Below are 24,215 nucleotides of genomic sequence, written 5' to 3' on the forward strand. Positions count from 1 at the left end.
TTGTGTCCAATACCACTCCCCTAAAATGGTTCATGTCTGATATTGTGCAATACTCCAACGTCTCATCATCTTCCCCGCATGCCCTACTCAAGCTATCACTTGTCGCACCGATTGTACATAAGTGAGCTCGTAGTCCTAGGTGTCCCGTTATGATACCAATAGCTATACTGACCTCCTTCTTGCTTCCTTTCAATAATAGTCTGGTCTTCTCACGATCTGGAAACCCCCATAGGATTTTCGCCTTCCTACCGACCGTTTTGCTGTTCCACAGTGTGTTACATGCGCATTCGTCGCCTACTTCCTTAACTCGAACTGCGACGACGCAAGGCTTCGAGCTAACCAAGTTTATTGACGGCAGTCCTCCGGCCTTCACCGCCAAATCGTCTGCCCTTTCATTTTCCGTTACTCCGTTAAGGCCCGGCACCCAAACTATGCGCATTTTCCCATCCTCTGAGAAGGCGTTAATCTCCTTCTTACACTGCAAGACTGTTCGTGAACTTACAGCCCTGGTTGTTATTGCCCTAATGGCAATTTTACTGTCGCTAAAGATGTTCACACTCGACGTCCTTGAATTAGCCACTACACCACTTCACGCATTCCGTGATCGCCAGGATCTCCGCCTGCAGGACCGTATTATGGTCAGGCAGTCTAAAACAGATGCCAGTCCCTGGGTTCTCAATGTAAACACCCAGGGCCACTCTGTCCTCTATCTTTGATCCATCCGTGTAACATAAGTGAAATCGCATAGTCCTAGGTGTCCCGTTATGATACCAATAGCTATACTGACCTCCTTCTTGCTTCCTTTCAATAATAGTCTGGTCTTCTCACGATCTGGAAACCCCCATAGGATTTTCGCCTTCCTACCGACCGTTTCGCTGTTCCACAGTGTGTTACATGCGCATTCGTCGCCCACTTCCTTAACTCAGACTGCGTCGACCCGAAAGGCTTCGGGTTAACCAGGTTTATTGACGGCAGTCCTCTCGCCTTCATCGCCAAATCGTCTGCCCTTTAATTTCCCCTTACTCCGTTATGGCCCGGCACCAAAACGATGCGGATTTTCCCACCACACCACTTTACGCATTGCGTGATCGCCACGATCTCCGCCAGCAGGACCGTATTATGGTCAGTCAGTCTAAAACAGATCTCAATCCCTGGGTTCTCAATGTAGACCCCCCAGGCCCACTCTGTCCTCAAGCTTTGATCCATCCGTGTAAAATGATCTTCCAGATGGCAATACTAGGGTTCCGTCAATCCAAGACTTTGCCGATGGAAGCAGTGCCTCGCACTCGACTTCTATATTCATCTTAGGTATCCGATCGGAAACCTCTTCCCTTCCTTCCAGGTTTCCTATCGTCGTCTCGATTATATTGCTATGGTATGAGCAGCTCCCATCCTCAATCAATTCTCCCATCGCCTTAAATCTCTTACCCGCAGTGGCTGCCTCACACTTAATCTGTATGTCAATGGGTCGAATATCTAGAATAGTCTCCAGTGCTATTGTGGGCGTGGTCCTCATCGCTCTGTCTATGCCAAGACAACATGTTCTCTGAACCTATTGTATGGTCCTTATGTTGCACTTTTTCTCCATAGCAGTCCACCAAACTACAGAGGCGTAAGTAAGTATTAGTCTAATCACGCTCCTGTAGAGCCAGTGGACTATCCTAGGATTCAGGCCCCATTTCGAGCCTACGGCCCTTCTACATAGTGCCCAACATCTGTGTGCCTTCTCAGTACGCTCCTGAGTGTGACACTTCCAATTCAGTTTCCTGTCCAAGATCACACCTAAGTATTGACCTTGTCAGATATCGAAATCGTCTTATTGAGGAAACGTGGTGCGTTAAAGTGGCCCACCCTAGTCTTCCTTGTGAACAGGCATATTTCAGTCTTCTCTGGGAAACATTGAGATCACTGGGTGTAGCCCAGTCATATGCCATATGCAAGACCCTTTCGGCCCTTCTGCATAGCTCGTTCGGATCCTTACTCCTAAAAAGTATTATAACATCATGTGCGTAGCAGATGGGTTCAAATCCCTCCTCAGTCAGCATCCGTAATGGGTCATTTATGATGGTCACCCATAGGAGTGGCGATAAAATGCTCCCCTGTGGTGTGCCCTGTGCCACTTTCTCCCTCATATTAATGCCATCGGACACACAATTTATCCACCTGTTCCTTAGCATATGGTTTATCCAGTCTCTAGGGACCGGGTCCATCCGGTACTGGTCTAAGAATTGGATCAGTGTGTCGGTCCGCACATTGTTAAAAGACCCCTCGATGTCAATGCATACCGCCAGTGTGTACGTTTTGTCATCGAAAATTTCTTCAATTTATTTCTAATATTTCTGTAACTTTTGGAAGGATAAAGAATTTTAGGCATTTGATAGACATTCTGAGCTGATCTGACAATGTACGTCAGTCCGTGGGTCAAAATCACTGATAGCGTTCGAACGAATAAAGGTGTTAGCTTGAAATTTTGCACAGATACTTCTTATCGATGTGGGTCGTTGAGGATTGCAAATGGGCCACATCGGTTCAGATTTGGATGTAGCTCCTATATATACCAATCACCGGTTTTGATTTTCTCAGTCCCTAGAGGCCTCAATTTTCACCTGATTTGGGTGAAATTTGGTACAAAGGCTTCTGTACCGGTTTTCAACAAAGGAGCCAAGTATGAGGCGAATCGGCCTACAAACTGATATGGCCCTTTGTAAACCGATCCCTAGTTTTGACATCTTGAGCCCCTAGGGGTTTCAATTTTCATCCGATTTGGCTGAAATTCAGCACAAGGACTTGTGTCCAACATCCGCGTTGAGGATTATTCGAATCGGCCTTTAAAAATGTATAGCCCCATACAAACCGATCCCCGAATTAGACCTTTGGAGCTCTATGGAATCCTCAATTTTCGCTTGTTTTGCTGAAATTTGACACAAAGACTTCTGCTATGACTCTCAGTATCCGTGCCAAGTATGACATGAATCGATCTAAATTTTGATGTAGGTCCCTTAAATACCGATACCCCGATATGAAGCCACAACATATTCCCGATTTGATTAATACACAATAATTCAAATAAGATCTGAGTTTATTAACATAAATTTTTAGCGGAATTCATGGTGGTGGATACCCAAAATTCGGTCCGACTGTCTGTTTCTACCTGTTTTATACCCACCACCGAAGGATGGGGGCATATTCATTTGGTCATTCCCTTTGCAACACATCGAAATATCCATTTCCGACCCTATAAAGTATATATATTCTTGATCAGCGTAAAAATCTAAGACGATCTAGACATCTCCGTTCGTCGGTCTGTCCGTCTGTTGAAATAACGCTACAGTCTTTAAAAATAGAGATATTGAGCTGAAACTTTGCACAGATTCTTTTTTTTTTGTCTATAGGCAGGTTGAGTTCGAAGACGGGCTATATCGGACTATATCTTGATATAGCCCCCGTATACTTTTCCGCCAATTTAGGGTCTTGGGCCCATAATTGCCTCATTTTTTATCCGAATTTACTGAAATTTGGGTCAGTGAGTTGTGTTAGGCCCTTCGACATCTTTCTGCAATTTGGCCCAGATCGGTCTAGATTTGGATATAGCTGCCATATAGGCCGATCTCTAGATTTAAGGTCTTGGGCCCATAATAGGCGCATTTATTGTACGATTGTGCCAACATTTGGGACAGTGAGTTGTGTTAAGCCAGGCGACATCCTTCTTCAACTTGGCCCAGATCGGTCCAAATTTGAATATAGCTGCCATATAGACCAATCTCTCGATTAAAGGTTTTGGGCCCATAAAAGGAGGCATTTATTGTCCGATGTCGCCGAAATTTGGAACAGTGAATAATGTTAAGCCCCTCGACATCTTCCTAAAATATGGCACAGATCCGTATAGATTTGGATATAACTGCCATATAGACCGATCTCTCGATTTAAGGTTTTGGGCCCATAAAAGGCGCATTTATTGTCCGATGTCGCCGAAATTTGGAACAGTGAATAATGTTAGGCCCCTCGACATCTTTATAGAATATGGCACAGATCCGTATAGATTTGGATATAGCTGTCATATAAACCAATCTCTCGATTTAAGGTTTTGGGCCCATAAAAGGCGCATGTATTAACCGATGTTGCCGAAATTTGGGTCAGTGAGTTGTGTTATTCCCTTCGACATCCCTCTGCAATTTGGCTCAGATCGGTTCAGATTTGAATATAGCTGCCATATAGACCGATTTCTAGATTTAAGGTCTTGGGCCCATAATATTCGCATTCATTGTCCAATTTCGCCGAAATTTGGAACAGTGAGTTGTGTTAGGCTAAGCGACGTCCCTCTGCAATTTAGGTTACATCGGTCCAGATTTGAATATGGCTACCAAAGCCATATTTTATTTTATTTTATTTTATTTTATTTTATTTTATTTTATTTTATTTTATTTTATTTTATTTTATTTTATTTTATTTTATTTTATTTTATTTTATTTTATTTTATTTTATTATATTTTATTTTATTTTATTTTATTTTATTTTATTTTACTTTATTTTATTTTATTTTATTTTATTTTATTTTATTTTATTTTATTTTATTTTATTTTATTTTCATTTTATTTTATTTAATTTTATTTTTTTATTGTATTGTATTTTATTTTATTTTTTTTTTTTGTTTTATTATATTTTATTTTATTTTTATTTTATTTTATTTTATTTTATTTTATTTTATTTTATTTTATTTTATTTTATTTTATTTTATTTTATTTTATTTTATTTTATTTTATTTTATTTTATTTTATTTTATTTTATTTTATTTTATTTTATTTTATTTTATTTTATTTTCTTTTATTTTATTTTATTTTATTTTATTTTATTTTATTTTATTTTTATTTTACTTTATTTTATTTTATTTTATTTTATTTTATTTTATTTTATTTTATTTTATTTTATTTTATTTTATTTTATTTTATTTTATTTTATTTTATTTTATTTTATTTTATTTTATTTTATTTTATTTTATTTTATTTTATTTTATTTTATTTTAATTTTTTTGATTCAACAAACTCTCACAATACAAATGACTTCTGTTTCTGCACCCATCAACTCATACCAATTTCAATTTTTTTTTTGCTCTTCGTTCGCACTGGAATAATGAAAAGCGGAAATGGTATGTTTTTCTGTATTTTCACAACCTTCTGTTTTTGGCATTGGTGTGGGTGTGTAAATGAGTAAAAAGATCGACCAAAATTTGATTATATAGTCTTTCGGTTTCTCTGGCAATTGTTTGTGATTTTAGATATGGAAAAAGTTTTTTTTATCAAAATTGTTTACCTTTTGGCATGGAAGAATCATTACCATCATCTCACTTGGTTCTTCCTTCCTGCTCAGAAGAAAAAAATCGAATGTTGTTTTATTTTTATGGAAATTTCGTTAGCCGAGTGATATAAGGCTGGTTGTCTGCCTCTCAGTCTGTCCGTCTTTTCGCCTGTATGACTCTTAGGTTGGTACAAGAAAAACTTTTTTCTTTTATTTCCCTTGCGGTAAGGGTAGAGGAAGACCTAAACTTGTTTAGAATGGAAAAAGTTTTTCAAGAGCTCCACGCGTGTGGGTGTGGTGTGTCTCAAAGTGTGCATGTCAGCTCAGCCACCATTGTTGACAAAAGAAATTATATTTCGTGAATTCAAACTTTGTTAGTGCTTAAATCTTATTACGGCCTGGCCAAGGGGGGGAAAGCGAGGTGAACGCAACGCTTGAACGGATGAACGAATGTTCATGAAAATACTCAACAAATGTTTCACGCACCAGCCAAACAGACACCACCACGCCACTGCAAAACTTTCAATGATTGATTTCAATTATAAAAGTCAACAATGGCCCCACAGTGCCACGCATGAATTTTATGAGGTGCTGCAAGACATTCAAGTCTTACACACTGATGGGCCCTCTTTTGGCGCACCATCATATTCCAAAGAGGCTTTTATTTGCCAAATATGTTGCTTTGTGAAAAAGTTACAAAACTTTGGTTACAATAGAATAAAGTACCGTCATAACAATGACACTTAAACATGGCTAGGTAATAAATAATTTATCAGAAGTTTCAAAATTACATTGAGGTAAGGAAATCTAATTATTTTTTCCTTATTTATGTAGCTTGGCTCATGGTAGGGCAAAGTGAATTGAGTTTCTTTCTTGTGAGGGAAATGGAAAATATCAACAAGAGTTGGTTGAACTGAGAGGGACATCTACCTAGGAACTCCTCTACTATGGGTACTTATGGGCAATTTACAGGCTGAATACCCACACCATATGTGAGATGACCATCCGCAGATAAAAGTTATCCGAAGCAACACGTTCTACACCCTTCACCCCCAAGTGTTCAACTAGTCATATCGCCCGACCATCCAACAAATCAAAACACCACACCTACTACACATCTTGTATTGGCCTCATTCAATTTTCATTGGTTTATGTCTTATTTTAAGCCTTCAATTTCACTTTTTACTTTTCCCAACCATACCCATTGCTTCAATGGCATAAAGATATCTGTGTCACGGATATCCTTAGAAATTGGGTTTGATTAACCGTCTTCCTATCACCATTGCAGAAAATATCAAAAACACTTTATGATTTGAAATTATCTTTGAATGAAAATTGACACGTACCAGAAAAAGATATTCAGTTGATTGAAATGACATGTTCACACCAAATTTGTGTGAAGACAAATGTGAAATGTTTTCCACGTTTCTACTTGGCAAGTGACAAAGTCAAACCAATAACAAACCACTCATAATACGCACCCACACCATAATGGAGATTGTTTGAAAACTCGATTTTTCACAGATGGTACCATTATCCAGATTTTCCCTCTCACTTCTAAAAAACGTAGAAAGATAATTTATTGACTTTTCAACAGTTTAACACAGTGGATAATGTTTTGAAACACTGAATAGAAATAAAATAAAAATAAAATAAAATAAAATAAAATAAAATAAAATGAAATAAAATAAAATAAAATAAAATAAAATAAAATAAAATAAAACAAAATAAAAAAAAATAAAATAAAATAAAATAAAATAAAATAAAATAAAATAAAATATAATAAAATAAAATGAAATAAAATAAAATAAAATAAAATAAAATAAAATGAAATAAAATAAAATAAAATAAAATAAAATAAAATAAAATAAAATAAAATAAAATAAAAAAATAAAATAAAATAAAATAAAATTAAATTAAATTAATTAACATAAAATAAAATACAATAAAATAAAATAAAATAAAATAAAATAAAATAAAATAAAATAAAATAAAATAAAATAAAATAAAATAAAATAAAATAAAATAAAATAAAATAAAATAAAATAAAATAACATAACATAACATAAAATAAAATAAAATAAAATAAAATATAATAAAACAAAATAAAATAAAATCATGTAAAATAAAATATATATATAACAAATAAAAGCGCGCTAAGTTCGGCCGGGGCGAATTTTATATGCTCTCCACCATGGATCGTATTTGTCGAGTTCTTTCCCGTCATCTCTTCTTAGACAAAAAAGGATATAAAGAAGGACCTGCTCTGCTATTAGAGCGATATCAAGAAATGCTCAGATTTGGACCACAATTAAATTGTATGTTGGAGACGTGTGTAAAATGTCAGCCAATTCGAATAAGAATTGCGCCCTTTTGTCACAGTTGTTGGATATCATAACAAAATACTTCGTGCAAAAATTCATTCAAATCGAATAAGAAATGCGCCCTCTAGAGGCTCAAGAAGTCAAGACCCCAGATCGGTTTATATTACAGCTATATTAGGTTATCGACCGATTTGAACCATACTTGGCACAGTTGTTGGACATCATAACAAAACACGTCGTGTAAAATTTCATTCAAATAGGATAAGAAGTGCGCCCTCTAGAGGCTAAAGAAGTCAAGACCCAAGATCGGTTTATATGACAGCTATATCAGGTTATGAACCGATTTGAACCTTACTTGGCACAGTTGTTGGATATCATAACAAAATACTTCGTGCAAAAATTCATTCAAATCGAATAAGAAATGCGCCCTCTAGAGGCTCAAGAAGTCAAGACCCCAGATCGGTTTATATGACAGCTATATCAGGCTATGGACCGACTTGAACCATACTTGGCACAATTGTTCGATATCATAACAAAACACGTCATGTAAAATATCAGCTAAATCGGAAAGGAATTGCGCCATCTAGAAGCTCAAGAAGTCAAGTCCCCAGATCTGTTTTTATGACAGCTATATCAGGTTATAAACCGATTTGAACCATACTTGGCACAGTTGTTTGATGTCATAGCAAAACACGTCGTGCAAAAATTCATTTACATCGGATAAGAAATGCGCCCTCTAGAGGCTCAAGAAGTCAAGACCCAAGATCGGTTTATATGGCAGCTATATCAGGTTATGGACCGACTTGTTGGATATCATAACAAAACACGTCGTGCAAAATTTCATTCTAATCGGATAAGAATTGAGCCCTCTAGAGTTTGAAGACCCAAGATCGGTTTATATGGCAGCTATATCAAAACATGGACCGATATGGCCCATTAACAGTTCCAACCGACCTACACTAATAAGAAGTATTTGTGCAACATTTCAAGCGGCTAGTTTTACTCCTTTGAAAGTTAGCGTGCTTTCGATAGACACACGGACGGACGGACGGACAGTCGGACGGACATGGGGAACCCTCACTTTACCCCAATTTTTAAAAACGCCAGATCTTGGAGATGGGTTCACCAATTTAAGCGACATTTTGTATGCCACCCTATGACACCCCAAAAATACGAAATTGGTATAAAATTTTGGGGTCAAATAAACTGGGGGAACGCCCCATCCTAAAACCCAGCCGAACGAACATGTTTACCGATTGCGACAATATGGGTATCAAACGAAAGGTATTTAAGAGTAGAGTACGAACATGGTATACAAATTTCACCCTAAGACATTTGGGACCGAGTCTGGGTTCGGCCCACCCACTAAATACCCTTGAATAGGACGTGTAGTTCGAGCGGCATAATATGGGAATTTAACGAAAGGTCTATGACAGTAGAGTTCGAATCTTATGTTTTTATAAGCATTCAAGAAGCTAGGTTACGTCCTGCCGGACATGTAGACATTATGAAAAAGAAATAAAAATAATTTCATTATATGTTAACAAAATACACTTCAAAAACCCCTAAGAACTGAACACTGTGCTCAGTTTCATTTAAAACCCCAGGCGGGTCCTTTTTATATGCTTCAATGCCTTTTACATTTAACGTAGAGGAAATTTTAACTTTATAGTTTGTGACTGCCTTAAGAGAAGGCATATACCAAGCTAAAAAAAATTAAAGAAAAGTAGGATAGGCCGGCAATTCCTCTTCGGGAAGTAGGAGGAGAATATAACTTACCCAACAAATCATTAACTCCAGCAAATGTCATCACCAGCGATGCCACAAATAAGTCCGCTATTGCTAATGATGCCAGAAATAAATTCCCAATGCGACGCAAACTGCGTTCCGTATAAATGGCGAGGCAGACGAGTATATTTCCGGCAATTGACAGGAATATCAGCACAGATAGGAAAATGCCTGGATGCCATACAAAAGAAGAGAAGAAAAAAACACAGAACAAAAGAAGAAAAAAATTGAATGAGAAAAATATGCAGGTTTTCTTGGCTGTCTACAAAAAAAACACAAAGAAAACATTGGAATGAATGAACGAACAAATGCATGTGAAAAATGTATGACGAATGATGCATGCATGCATCCAAAGAATGGCGCTGAACCCGATTGTGAATGCACCATGAATAAATGATGATGAATGCCAACAATTTATTATTATAAATCAAAATTGATGTGAAAGTGTGTGTGTGTGTGTGTGTGTTTGAGTTGTACTTCCACTTCCATGCAAACAATATTTAACACATATCCCCATGGTGAAGTGTTAAGTTTTGTGGGGGATTCAGTGTGCGTGTGTGTGTGAGTAGAAATTTCCTTTTCTTTTTTAGTTATGGTAACAGCAGTGCGTACCTGCATACCAAACATGCAACGTCGAGAGAGAAATGATGCACACCAATCATGCTTGACATTAAAAAAACCTTACGGATTTGGGTTGTAATGCAAGAAGGGAAGAAAAAAACCAATTGGGAAAAGAAAGTCAGAGAGGTAAATTTAAAAAGGAAAAAAAAACTCTTAAAAGAAATTTTTATCCACACCTTTGGAAATAATTTCCTGATTAAACACTTCAATACAAGAAACCTTCAATTCAGCCAGGCTGAAACCTTATTCAGCCAGGCAGATGCACACCAATCATGCTTGACATTAAAAAAACCTTACGGATTTGGGTTGTAATGCAAGAAGGGAAGAAAAAAACCAATTGGGAAAAGAAAGTCAGAGAGGTAAATTTAAAAAGGAAAAAAAAACTCTTAAAAGAAATTTTTATCCACACCTTTGGAAATAATTTCCTGATTAAACACTTCAATACAAGAAACCTTCAATTCAGCCAGGCTGAAACCTTATTCAGCCAGGCTGAATTGAAGGTTTCCTATGGAAAACCTTATTCAGCCAGGCTGAATTGAAGGTTTTCTATGGAAAACCTTATTCAGCCAGGCTGAATTGAAGGTTTCCTATGGAAAACCTTATTCAGCCAGGCTGAATTGAAGGTTTCCTATGGAAAACCTTATTCAGCCAGGCTGAATTGAAGGTTTCTTATGGAAAACCTTATTCAGCCAGGCTGAATTGAAGGTTTCCTATGGAAAACCTTATTCAGCCAGGCTGAATTGAAGGTTTCCTATGGAAAACCTTATTCAGCCAGGCTGAATTGAAGGTTTCCTATGGAAAACCTTATTCAGCCAGGCTGAATTGAAGGTTTCCTATGGAAAACCTTATTCAGCCAGGCTGAATTGAAGGTTTCCTATGGAAAACCTTATTCAGCCAGGCTGAATTGAAGGTTTCCTATGGAAAACCTTATTCAGCCAGGCTGAATTGAAGGTTTCTTATGGAAAACCTTATTCAGCCAGGCTGAATTGAAGGTTTCCTATGGAAAACCTTATTCAGCCAGGCTGAATTGAAGGTTTCCTATGGAAAACCTTATTCAGCCAGGCTGAATTGAAGGTTTCCTATGGAAAACCTTATTCTGAATTGAAGGGTTCCTATGGAAAACCTTATTCAGCCAGGCTGAATTGAAAGTTTCCTATGGAAAACCTTATTCAGCCAGGCTGAATTGAAGGTTTCCTATGAAAAAACCTTATTCAGCCAGGCTGAATTGAAGATTTCCTATGGAAAACCTTATTCAGCCAGGCTGAATTGAAGGTTTCCTATGGAAAACCTTATTCAGCCAGGCTGAATTGAAGGTTTCCTATGGAAAACCTTATTCAGCCAGGCTGAATTGAAGGTTTCCTATGGAAAACCTTATTCAGCCAGGCTGAATTGAAGGTTTCCTATGGAAAACCTTATTCAGCCAGGCTGAATTGAAGGTTTCCTATGGAAAACCTTATTCAGCCAGGCTGAATTGAAGGTTTCCTATGGAAAACCTTATTCAGCCAGGCTGAATTGAAGGTTTCCTATGGAAAACCTTATTCAGCCAGGCTGAATTGAAGGTTTCCTATGGAAAACCTTATTCAGCCAGGCTGAATTGAAGGTTTCCTATGGAAAACCTTATTCAGCCAGGCTGAATTGAAGGTTTCCTATGGAAAACCTTATTCAGCCAGGCTGAATTGAAGGTTTCCTATGGAAAACCTTATTCAGCCAGGCTGAATTGAAGGTTTCCTATGGAAAACCTTATTCAGCCAGGCTGAATTGAAGGTTTCCTATGGAAAACCTTATTCAGCCAGGCTGAATTGAAGGTTTCCTATGGAAAACCTTATTCAGCCAGGCTGAATTGAAGGTTTCCTATGGAAAACCTTATTCAGCCAGGCTGAATTGAAGGTTTCCTATGGAAAACCTTATTCAGCCAGGCTGAATTAAGGGTTTCCTATGGAAAACCTTATTCATCCAGGCTGAATTGAAGGTTAAAAAACCTTAGATCACACTTTAGTCATCTGACTAACAAATTAACTTATCCTAATGACAGTCCTCGTTATAAGCATTCTAAAATACATAAACTATAACAATATCGTATTCACTCAGTACTCAATACTTTCACTTTTCACTTCTTCTTCTCTTTTCAGGAGCAATCATAACATGCATCTTACCCTTTTGCCAATTTTTAATTGCTACTGATGATGACCCGAAATGTGATATAGGTATGTCATTATGTGTATTAACTAATTGTCAATGTGTAGTTGATAGTAAGAAATGAAGAAGACGATAGATAATCAGTAGAAAAAAGAGGGAAAGACATTTAACGACATTTACTTTACCAACAACAATTAATGATACAAGAGACTCCACTTCGGGATCCTCACCCAATATCGTATCTGTTTCTGAGGGGTTTATCCATGATGTTTCATTAAAATATGTGGTTATCTGAAATGGAAGGGGAGAAACAAAAACACCAGCAATTAATAACTTAATTCATCACAATTAGCCAAGTAGGGAAGGAAGAATGTAATTATCATCATCTTATCAAAATTGAATTTTAGTAGCTAAGGCCTACTTGACGTATGAGTGTTATTGCCAAGGAAATTTCTGTCTATTCATCATACGCACCACAGGCCCCCTGCACTGCAGCTTTGAGAACTTTGAGAGAAATGTTTGAGGCACTTAAGCTGAGAAGTTTTTCAAGACAAGCGTATAAATGATTTATTAACTAGTTTTTTTTTTCTTTTTCATTTTCCCGTTGTTGTTTTTGTTGTTGTCGGTGTTGGCTGCCTCAAAACTTTCTAATTAAAGTTTACGAGTTTTTCAGCAACTTGATGTACCACTTTGCTTTTATCAAACATTCCTCTGGAAATGATTTTCATAATGGCTTCAATTTCACCGTCTACTTTAGTTTTGAGAATGCAGATATGTTCCTGACAAAGCTTAACGTAACTCAAAATATTTTGGCAAAGGTTAAGGGATACTTGGGCAAACATTTATTTTTTCTTTCAAATTTTGAATATGAGAATCCCAAAAATGTTAAGGGCAAGATAGTGTCAAAGATGCGTTAACTTTATCACAAGGGCAATTATATAGAAATGTTGTCTTTAATAAACATTTCATAAAGTTCGGCCTTTAAAGAGGCAATTTGATCTTGGAGACAGTTGTACATAGATAGCCTTTTTGACTTTGGTAACAATTTTTTAAGAGCTAACTGTATTAAAATATTTTTTTTTTTTTGCAAATTTCATTAAAATCTTGTCCTTGAAGAAAATCTTATGGAAATATTATCTGCAAAGAAAATTTCTTAGAAATTTTGTCTTTAGACAAACTTGTATGGAAATTCCGAAATTCCGATTCATATGAGCCAACTGATCCAAGTTGGCTCATATGACTGACATATAAGGCGATATTAAGCCTATAAAACTTATTTCTATTCGACTTGTCACAGAGTATTTAAAATACAGAGTTTTGTAAAGTCTACATGGAATTTAACTTAGATTAAATCCGAGTCGGCGGGTGTAGGCGAATGGCGAATAGCCTTTAAATAGCAATAACATTAGTAAACTTTTTCGAAAACAATGTAATTTTGAAATAAAACTTTTCTCGAGGTACTTAGCTTATCTCCCATAAGGTTTTGTACGCTTATGGTTCACCATAGGAGTCACAATCACACTGGTTACACTTTTATAAAGACTGTGAACCAACGTGGCATTTACTCCCCAATTCAAACCTATGGCTTATTTGTAAGTAATCAACGTATGAACCTTCTCCAAACACTCCTGAATGTGGTACTACCATTAAGTCTTTCTTTTCAAGGTCAGTTAAGCTTCCTGTCCAAGGTTATTCCCATACCCACTTAAGATTGAGTGCCCGATGCGTATTTCAGCATCAGCCTAATCACATATTTGTAGACCAACGATCTTCAGATTGAGTCCCCATTTGGAGTCTTTAGTTCTTCTGAAAAAAATCGACCCATATGAGTCTTGTCCGTACGCTCCTGAAAGTGAAACTTCCTGTTCAGTCTCTTGTCGATGTGCATCCTCATCACCAAACTTTTTTGGAGCCGGTAGACCATTTTGGGTTTGATTACCCGATGCATATGACAGTATCAGCCTGATCATATTTTCATAGAGTCAGTGAACCATGCTAGGATTGAGTGTCCTTTTGGAGCCCATAGTTCTTCTGTAAAAGACTCAAATCAATGAGCCAGCTTTGTACGCTCCTAAAACTGGTACTTCAAGTTATGTTTCTTTTGATACCTACCACCATAGGATGGGGGTATACTAATTCAGTCATTCATTTTGTAACATCTCGAAATATTCGTCTTAGACCCCAAAAAGTATAAATATTGGGTTGCCCAAAAAGTAATTGCGGATTTTTTAAAAGAAAGTAAATGCGGTTTTAATAAAACTTAGAATGAACTTTAATCAAATATACTTTTTTACACTTTTTTTTCTAAAGCAAGCTAAAAGTAACAGCTGATAACTGACAGAAGAAAGAATGCAATTACAGAGTCACAAGCTGTGAAAAAATTTGTCAGCGCTGACTATATTAAAAATCCCCAATTACTTTTTGGGCAACCAATATATACTTGATCGTCTCGACGCTCTGAGTCGATCTAGACATGTCCGTCCGTCCGTCAGTCGAAATCACGATAGCAGTCCAACGCGTTAACCTTGCTGCTTGAAATTTTCCACAGATACCAAATATTGATGTAGGTCGTTAGGGGATTGCAAATGGGCCATATCCATTCAGATTTAGAAATAGCTCCCATATAAACCTATCTCCCGATTTGACTTGATGAGCCCCTGGAAGCCGCAGTTTTTGTCCGATTTGGCTGAAATTTTGCATATAGCATTCAGTTATGACTTTCAATAATGCCAAGTCCAATGTGCCAAGTACGGCCTAAATCGGTCAAGAACATGATATAGCTCCCATATAAACCGATCTCCCGATTTAACTTATTAAGCCTTTAAAAGCCGCAATTTTTGTCAGATTTGACTGAAATTTTGCTATAGTGTTCTGTTATGACTTTCAACGACTGTGCCAAGTATGGTCCCCATCGGTCTATAACCTGATATAGCGCCCATATAAACCGATCTCCTGATTTGACTTGTTGAGCCCCTGGAAGCCAACATTTTTCTCCGATTTGGCTTAAATTTTGCACAAAGTGTTATGTTATGACTTCCAACAACTGTGCCACGCACGGTCCGAATCGGCCTAAAACCTAATATAGCTCCCATATAAACCAATCTCCTGATTTGACATCTTAAGTCACTGGAAGCCGCTTTTTTTTTGTCCGAATATTTAACTAAATCCGTTATTGAGATAATTCTTGATAGAAACAGTGGATCCCTAGATAGACCTTTTTTCGACTAGTCAAGGCGAACGGCTGTTGTTTCACATTCGAACCCAATTATATGTCACTTCTAAGACTACCTCGGCCTCCCTACATAGACAATTGAGATTCCTTCCCCTAAAAAGTATTACCACATTATCTACATGGTAGACTGGTTGAAATACCTCATGGACTAGGGTTTTTAAAGTGTATTCTGTGGGCGACTACACTCACAGTACCCTCAGGTACTGTAGTCACTTGCAGGTGCTCTAATCACCTGCAGGTGCTGTACCTACCTGCAGGTGCTGTAGTCACCTACAGGTGCTGTAGTCACCTAGAGATGATGTAATCACCTACAGGTACTGTAGTCACCTAAAGGTTCTGTTGTCTCCTACTGGTGCTGTACCCACCTACAGGTGCTGTAATCACCTACTGGTGCTGTAGTCACCTTCAGGTGCTGTAGTCACCTACAGGTGCTTTAATCACCCACAGGTGCTGTAATCACCTACAGATGCTGTAATCACCTTCGGGTGCTGTAGTCACTACACTACAGGTGCTGTAGTCACCTACAGGTGCTGTAGTCATCTACAGGAGTTGCAGTCATCTACAGGTGCTGTAATCACCTTCAGGTGCTGTAATCACCTTCAGGTGCTGTAATCACCTTCAGGTGCTGTAGTCACCCACAGGTGCTGTAGTCACCTACAGGTGCTGTAGTCACCTACAGGTGCTGTAGTCACCTACAGGTGCTGTAGTCACCTACAGGTGCTGTAGTCACCTACAGGTGCTGTAGTCACCTACAGGTGCTGTAGTCACCTACAGGTGCTGTAGTCACCTACAGATGCTGTAGTCACTCTCAGGAGCTGTAGCAAAAAAAATACAATAATTTTGAAAATCGGACCACAAATGGAGATTTGGCAGCCTGAATAATTCTTCGAAATGCCGACCAACTTTAGGGGCCTTCCAAGAGGCGCCCTGACCTCCTAGGACCTTGAATTTGTGCACATGACCTTCAAAACACCTTTCTTACCGGTTTCAAATGGCATATTTGTTACTATTTTTATACCCACCACCGAAGGAGGGGGGCATATTAATTTTGTCGTTCCGTTTGCAACACATCGGAATATCCAACCTATAAAGTATATATATTCTTGATCAGTGTAAAAATCTAAGACTATCCAGCCATGTCCGACCGTCTGTCTTTTGAAATCACGCTACAGTCTTTAAAGATAGAGATATTGAGCTGAAACTTTGCACAGATTCGTTTTTTTGTCCATAATGGTAAAGTTCAAAGATGGGCTATATGGGACTATATCTTTATATAGCCCCCATATTTTAGGGTCTTAGGACCACAAAAGCAACATTTATTATCCGATTTTGCTGAAATTTGGGTCAGTGAGTTGTGTTGGGCCCTTCGACATTCTTCTTCAATTTGACCCAGATTGGTCCAGATTTAGATATAGCTGACATATAGACCGATCTCTAGATATAAGGGCCCAAAAAAGGAGTGGTGTGCCTGGGGTGCCTAAATTTGGAACAGTGAGTTGTGTTAGGCCAGGCGACATCCTTTTTCAATTTGGCCTAGATCGGTCAAGATTTGGATATAGCTGCCATTTAGACCGATCTTTCGATTTAAGGTTTTGGGCCCATAAAAGGCGCATTTATTATCCGATGTCGCCGAAATTTGAGACAGTGAGTTACGTTAGGCCCCTCGATATCTTCCTAGAATATTGCGCAGATCCGTCTAGATTTGGATATAGCTGCCATATAGACCGATCTTTCGATTTAAGGTCTTGGGACCATAAAAGTCGCATTTATTGTCTGATTGTGGCAAAATTTGGAACAGTGAGTTATGTTAGGCCAGGCGACATCCTTCTTCAAAATCGGTCCAGATTTGGATATAGCTGCCATACAGACAGATCTTTCGATTTAAGGTCTTGGGCCCATAAAAGGCGAATTTACTGTCCGATTTCGCCGAAATTTGGGACAGTGAGTTACGTTAGGCCCCTCGACATTTTCATAGAATATGGCACAGATCGGTCCAGATTTGGATATAGCTGCCATATAGACCGATCTCTCGATGTAAGGTCTTGGGCCCATAAAAGTCGCATTTGTTGTCTGATTGTGGCAAAATTTGGAACAGTGAGTTGTGTTGGGCCCTTCGACATTTCTCTGCAATTTAGCTTAGATCGGTCCAGGTTTGGATATAGCTGTCATATAGACAGATATCTCGATTTTCAGTCTTGGCCACATAAAAAGCGCATTTATAATCCGATTTCACTGAAATTTGACACAGTGACTTATGTTAGGCTTTTCGACATCCGTGTCGTATATGCTTCAGATCAGTTTATTTTTACAAATAGCTACTAAAAAGATCAATATTTTGTTATACACAATTGAGCAATGACTTGTAAACTTACTTATTAGTACAATATTTGGTCCAAATCGGAACATATCTCGATATAGCTGCTATGGGAAAAAGGTATTCTTTTTTTCGCCAGATTTTGACGAAAAGTGATTTACATGTATACCCGAGATGGTGGGTATCCAAAGTTCGGCCCGGCCGAACTTAACGCCTTTTTAATTGTTTTATTTTCGATTTTCTCCCGATATGCATTGTAAGACTCCAAGATGCTTTGGATCTTCTGGTGTAGGAGAATTCTTCCTTTAACAGAGGTAACGCATTGGAGAATTCACTCGGTAGCCTAAATTTACCATGGTGTTCACTACTTGTTCCAAAGTTCTCAGTAGGAATGATATTGAGCTTATTGTTGTTTATGTCCTGGATGTCGCAACCACTTGCCTTGCCTGACCCTTTTCCAGGTCCTTGGCTAGATTGGGCGCCCGATAGCCCGCCTAGTTCTGCAATTATGCCGTAAACATTCCATCAGACCCGGGTGAACAACTTGCCAAAGGACATTTTAGTGCCTCTTTGACCATTGCAATGTATACCTCAACGACTATCATTCCCACCCTCTTATAGAAAAGACCATTACCTCCCCATACAAAAGAATTTCAAGCATTTATATATCTTCAGCTTAAGCCCTTTGTTTTAAGTTTTTGCTTAAATAGCACCACAATAATATAATGCTCGTGTATCTCTTTGTTATCATTTCCAATTAAATTCCTATTGTTGGTCCATATTTGCAATAACCATTTCAAAAGCCCAAGATGTGTTCTGGGAAAAAGAGATTAATTCAAAATTTTATACACCTTTCCCATTTGCAAAGTTGTGGTTTTGTCTCAACCATTAAGGTCATTATGTAGGCAGGCATCTTTGAATAATTAAAGATTTAAATCCCTCCTGGCTCATTAATCTTTGAAATCGTCCAAGTTAAAACAATTAAGTAAAAAGATGTGCTGGCATTTTCAATATTTTTGGTGTTTGTGGTTAGCCACATGGAAGGTCTTTGTTTGGATTTCATTTCAATCGGCATCTCCTGGCTCATCAATGTCTCACTCTCTCTCTCTGTCTTCTTCTTCACCACTCTTCCAACACAAAATATTTAACAGAACATCTCACTTGAATTGACTATCGCTGTTGTATCAGTCACAGCTTCTAGCTAAATACGAAGGCCATTCATGCACACATATATACACACACACTGACACATCATTTATTTGTCTCAACCACGTTTGAGATTCTCCACGGTTGAATAATTTAATTAGTTTTATAGCAGAGAGAACAACACTATTGAGAGAGAGGGAGAGTAAACAGTCTACTTGTGTAGTAGGGTCACAAAAGTGTAAAAGCAATGAGAGTAAAAAAAAAAAAACCACAGTCATAAACAAATGACTGACTCCACTGCTCTCTTAGCTTGAGGGGGTGGGGGTCATCAAACAAAGTGTTCGTTATAAATTCAATTTAAATTGCTATCGAAATTAATTAAATTCTCCAAAGACTATTTATTTTGATGTGAGCGTGCGATTTTTTTTTCCCGGTAGCATGCAATTAAATTTGACTGACATATGAGGTGCGAAATTGAAATGGGTGATGTATGCAAACAAAAAAAGTATGAGAAAGCAATCAAAACAAATAAATCCTGTTAGCTTGATTAGGAAGGAAAAAAGGAACAAAAGGGCAGTGATGGCATTTCGCACTTCGCTTAGGGCTTTTGTAAAAATGCTGTAGGCCTTTTGCAATAAAATAAAAAAGTCGGAAGAAGCCGACCTTTTGGGAGCTATATCAGGTTATGGACCGATTCGTACCGTACTTGACAAAGTTGTTGGAAGTCACAACAGAACACTACATGCACAATTTCAGCCCAATCGGACGAAATTTGTGGCTTACAGGAGCTCAAGAAGTCAAATCGGGAGATCGGTTTATATGGTAGCTATATCAGGTTATAGACCGATTTGGGCTGTACTCGTCACAGTTGTTGAAAGTCATAACAGAACACTAAATGCACAACTTTTGCCAAATTGGATGAAAATTGTGGCTTACAGGGGCTCAAGAAGTCAAATCGGGAGATCGGTTTATAGGGGAGCTATATACGAATATGAACCGATAGGGCCTATTTGCAATCCCCAACGACCTACACTAAAAAAAAAGAATGGGTGCAAAATTTCAAGCGGCTAGCTTTGAGCGTTCGACCGCTATCGTATATATTTCGACGGACGGACGGACATGGCTAGATCGAATCAGAATGTCGAGACGATCCTTATGGGATCGCAGATCAATATTTCGTATACCCCCATCCTATGGCGGTGGGTATAATGATTCTGAGTCGATCGGTATACTTATCAATGTTTCGATCGGTATACTTTTCAAACATTGATAAGTATACCGATCGATTCAGAATCATTTTACCCACCACCATAGGATGGGGGTATACTAATCTAGTCATTCCGTTTGTAGCACCTCGAAATATTGATCTGCGATCCCATAAGGATCGTCTCGACATTCTAATTCGATCTAGCCATGTCCGTCCGTCTGTCGAAATATATACGATAGCGGTCGAACGCGTAAAGCTAGCCGCTTAAAATTATGCACCGATTCTTTTTTTTAGTGTATGTCGTTGAGGATTGCAAATAGGCCATAACGGTTCATATACGCTAAGATATGGTTTTCTAACGGGTAAATACCCAAAGCTTGAGTATTTATTGAGATTTATTATTAGCCGATTTCGATGAAAATTAGCACAGTGAGTTCTGGTAGACCCCAACCCATTCGTATCGAATGTGGTCCAGACCGATCTCCCGATAATGCATTGAGCCTATTAAAGGAGAATTTTTCATCTGATTTTGATGAAATTTGGCACTGCGAATTTTGATAGACCTCTACACCTTTATGTTGAATATCGTTGAGGTCGGACCATATTTGGATATAGCTGCTATATACATTGATCCCCCGATATAGAGTATTGAGCCTATAAAAAGACAATTTTTCATCCAATTTCGATGAAATTTGAAACAGTGAGCTTTGGTACGCCTCTACAACTTTTTGTTGAATATCGTCCAGGTTTTGGGATCATAAGAGGCGCATTTATTGTTCGATGTCGCCGAAATTGGAAACAGTGAATTGTGTTAGGGCTTTCGACATATTTCTTCAATTTCGCCTAGATCGGTCCAGATTTGGATATAGCTGCCATATAGACCGATCTCTCGGTTTAAGTCTTCGGCCAAAACAAAGAATAGCATTTATTGCCCTATTTCGTCGAAATTTGGGACAGTGAGTTGTGTTATGCCATTCGACATCTTCCTGCGAAATTGCCCGTGATCGGACCAGAAAGGGATATAGCTACCATATAGACCGATCTCTCGATTTAAGTTCTTGGGCACATAAAAGGCGCATTCATCATCCCATTTTGCCAAAATTTGAGACAGTGAGTTGAGTTAGGCTCTTCGACATCTTTCTGCAATTTGGCGCAGATCGGTCCAGATTTGGTTATATCGGCCATATAGACCGATCCCTCGATTTAAAATCTTGACCCCATTTAAGTTGCATTTAAAATCCGATTTCGCTGAAAGTTGACTCAGTGACTAATGTTAGGCTTTTCGATATACGTGTCTTATATGTTTCATATCGGTCTCTATTTGGACATAGCTGCCAAAAAGACCAATATTTATACCCTACACCACTATTGTGGTACAAGGTATTATAACTTAGTGAATTAGTTTGTAACACCCACAAGGAAGAGAGATAGACCTATTGATAAATATACCGATCGACTCAGAATCACTTTCTGATTCGATTTAGCTATATCCGTCCGTCTGTCTGTCCCTCTGTCTGTCCGTCTGTACGTCTGTCTGTCTGCTGTGTGTCTGTCTGTCTGTCTGGCTGTCTGTCTGTCTGTCCGTCTGTCCGTCCGTTTGTCTGCCTGCCTGTCTGTCTGTCTGTCTGTATGTCTGTCCATCTGTCTGTCTGTCTGTCCATGTTAATTTGTGTACAAACTACAGGTCGCAATTTTCATCCGATCGTCTTCTAATTTGGTATGGGCGTGTTTTTCGGCCTAGAGACGAAGCCTATTGAAATTTGAAAAAATTGGTTCAGATTTGGATATAGCTCCCATATTTATGTTCGTCCGATTTGCTGTAATACTGCAATAAAATGGTCATTTGTTAACCGATTCTCTCGAAATTTTGCAGGAAGAATTTTCTTATGACTTCCGACATTACTGGTGAATTTCATAGAAATCGGTTCAGTTTTGGATATAGCTCCCATATATATGTTCGTCCGATTTGCAGTAATAATGCAATTAAATGGTAATTTTTAAACCGATTCTCTCGAATTTCGGCAGGAAGGATTTTCTTATGACTCCCGATATTACAGGTGAATTTGATGGAAATCGGTTCAGATTTGGATATAGCTCCCATATATATGTTCTTCCGATTTGCAGTAATAATGCAATAAAATGATCATTAGTTATCCGATTCTCTCGAATTTCGGTAGGAAGGATTTTCTCTTGACTCCCGACATTACAGGCGAATTTCATAGAAATCGGCTCAGTTTTGGATATAGCTCCCATATATATGTTCGTTCGATATGCAGTAATACTGCAATAAAATGGTCATTAGTTATCCGATTCTTTCGAAATTTGGCAGGAAAGATTTTCATATGACTCCTGACATTACTGGTGAATTTCATGGAAATCGGTTCAAATCGGTTCTTTCTTCTCAAATATTTGTATGTTTAATAGTTCCTATTTCTTTGGTTCAACTTCTTTTCCTTTGTCATGTGACCTAGCAAACATTTTTAATACCCAATAAAATAATTTGATCCCTATATCGCCTTTTTTTATTGCCACATCATCTACTGAATTTAAGGAGGTGACTTCAAAGAAGTCTTTATTACCCATCTTGACCCATCTAAAGTCAGTTTACAAATATTTTCTCTAGCAGCTATTCAAGCGATAAGTGAAGACATTTATTGAAGTCGCATTAAAACCTCCCAAAATGCTTTTAACTTTTCAATTTCTTAGTTTTTTTTTCAATTTTGTTTGGGTCTTCTCTCAATGTTTTTTGGCATTAACATCAAATAGTAGGATATTGTCCCCCTCTTTGTTGGATTTAAAGGTCTTTCATATTCAACAGCGACCAATGTCACATTATTAGCATAATTTTATGTTAATTTACACACAGCACTGTTTTTATTGCTATGGTCGTGTAATGGTATTGGTTTCACTCTCGTTTTTTGGCGGTTAGCTTTAAAACTTTATTTACCAGGGGTGAAATGCCTATCTAAATAAGAGGCCACTTCATTATGTATTCCGTTACCATTCAATGGTGGCATTTTGGATGGGGTGGTTTTAATGGAGAGTAGTAGTTGACATGGCTCCCCATTCAAAATAATATTCCAAGCCGAATTTTGATTGCTACAATTTAAGACAATTTATTTTGTAATTAGTTTATGGAATATTAAAAGCTATTTCTTTGTCTGCCAATTTTGTTTATTTAGCAATTTAATGCTCGTAAAAATGTTTTTGGATCGTAAAATTTTTAAGAGTAGGCAGCTGAACGAAGTTTCAAATGAAATGGCTCACAAAATTTTCGTTGGCAAGCAGATTAGGCAATTTTGTATTTTAAGGATTTTAAAGAGCAGAGTTGCCGTTAGAAGTGTATTAACTTGAACTTCTAATTGAAGAAAATTTTTACACAAAATACGAATGTGCAACATTTTAACAAAATCGGACGAAAATTGCGGCTTTCAAGGGCTAAAGATGTCAAATCGGTAGATCGGTATATATGGCAGCTATATAAGGATATAGACTGACTTGGACCATATTTGGCAAGTTGTTGCAAGTTGTAATAGAACAACTCATACAAAATTTTAGCGAAATCGGACAAAAATTGTGGTTTCCAGAGGCTCAAGAAGTCAAATCGGGAGATCGGTTTATATGGAAGCTGTATCAGATTATACACCGATTTGGATCGTACTGTGCACAGGTGCGGGAAGTCATAACAGAACACCGCATGCAAAATTTCAGCGAAATCGAATAAAATTACGGTTTCCAGAGGCTCAAGAAGTCAAATCGGGAGAACGCCTTATATGGAAGCTATATCAGGTTAAAAACCGATTTGGACCATACATGGCACAGTCGTTGGAAGTCATAACGGAACACCATTTGCAAAATTTTGGTCTAATCAGACAAAAATTGCGGTTTTCACAGGCTCAAGAAGTCAAATCGGGAGATCGGTTTATATGGAAGCTGTATCAGATTATACACCGGTTTGGACCATACATGGTACATAACAAAATACCATTTGCAAAATTTTAGCTTAATCGGACAAAATTTGTGGCTTCCAGGGCTCCAAGCAGTTAAATCTGGAAATCGGTTTATATGGGAGCTATACCAGGTTATAAACCGATTTGGAAAATACATGCCACGGTGGTTGGAAGTCATAACAGAACACCACTTGCAAAATTTTAC

The 24,215-nt window shown here is 37.8% G+C and overlaps 1 protein-coding gene across 2 annotated transcripts in view; it reads right to left on the minus strand.

Moving 5' to 3' along the window:
* Positions 1–24,215, minus strand: part of LOC106089490 (dopamine receptor 1) — a 266,083-nt gene that overhangs the window by 118,076 nt on the left and 123,792 nt on the right. The window contains exons 2-3 of one of the 2 annotated variants that reach the window (XM_059361340.1): positions 12,392–12,452; positions 9,396–9,575 (exon numbers count right to left, since the gene is read on the minus strand). In XM_059361340.1, the coding sequence (XP_059217323.1) occupies positions 9,396–9,575; positions 12,392–12,452 (241 nt within the window). Of the gene's footprint in view, positions 1–9,395; positions 9,576–12,346; positions 12,453–24,215 lie in introns of both variants that reach the window. The other variant, XM_059361339.1, reaches the window with a different exon arrangement.

The sequence above is a fragment of the Stomoxys calcitrans genome, chromosome 2 (genome assembly GCF_963082655.1).
Source record: "Stomoxys calcitrans chromosome 2, idStoCalc2.1, whole genome shotgun sequence".
Lineage (NCBI taxonomy): Eukaryota > Metazoa > Arthropoda > Insecta > Diptera > Muscidae > Stomoxys > Stomoxys calcitrans.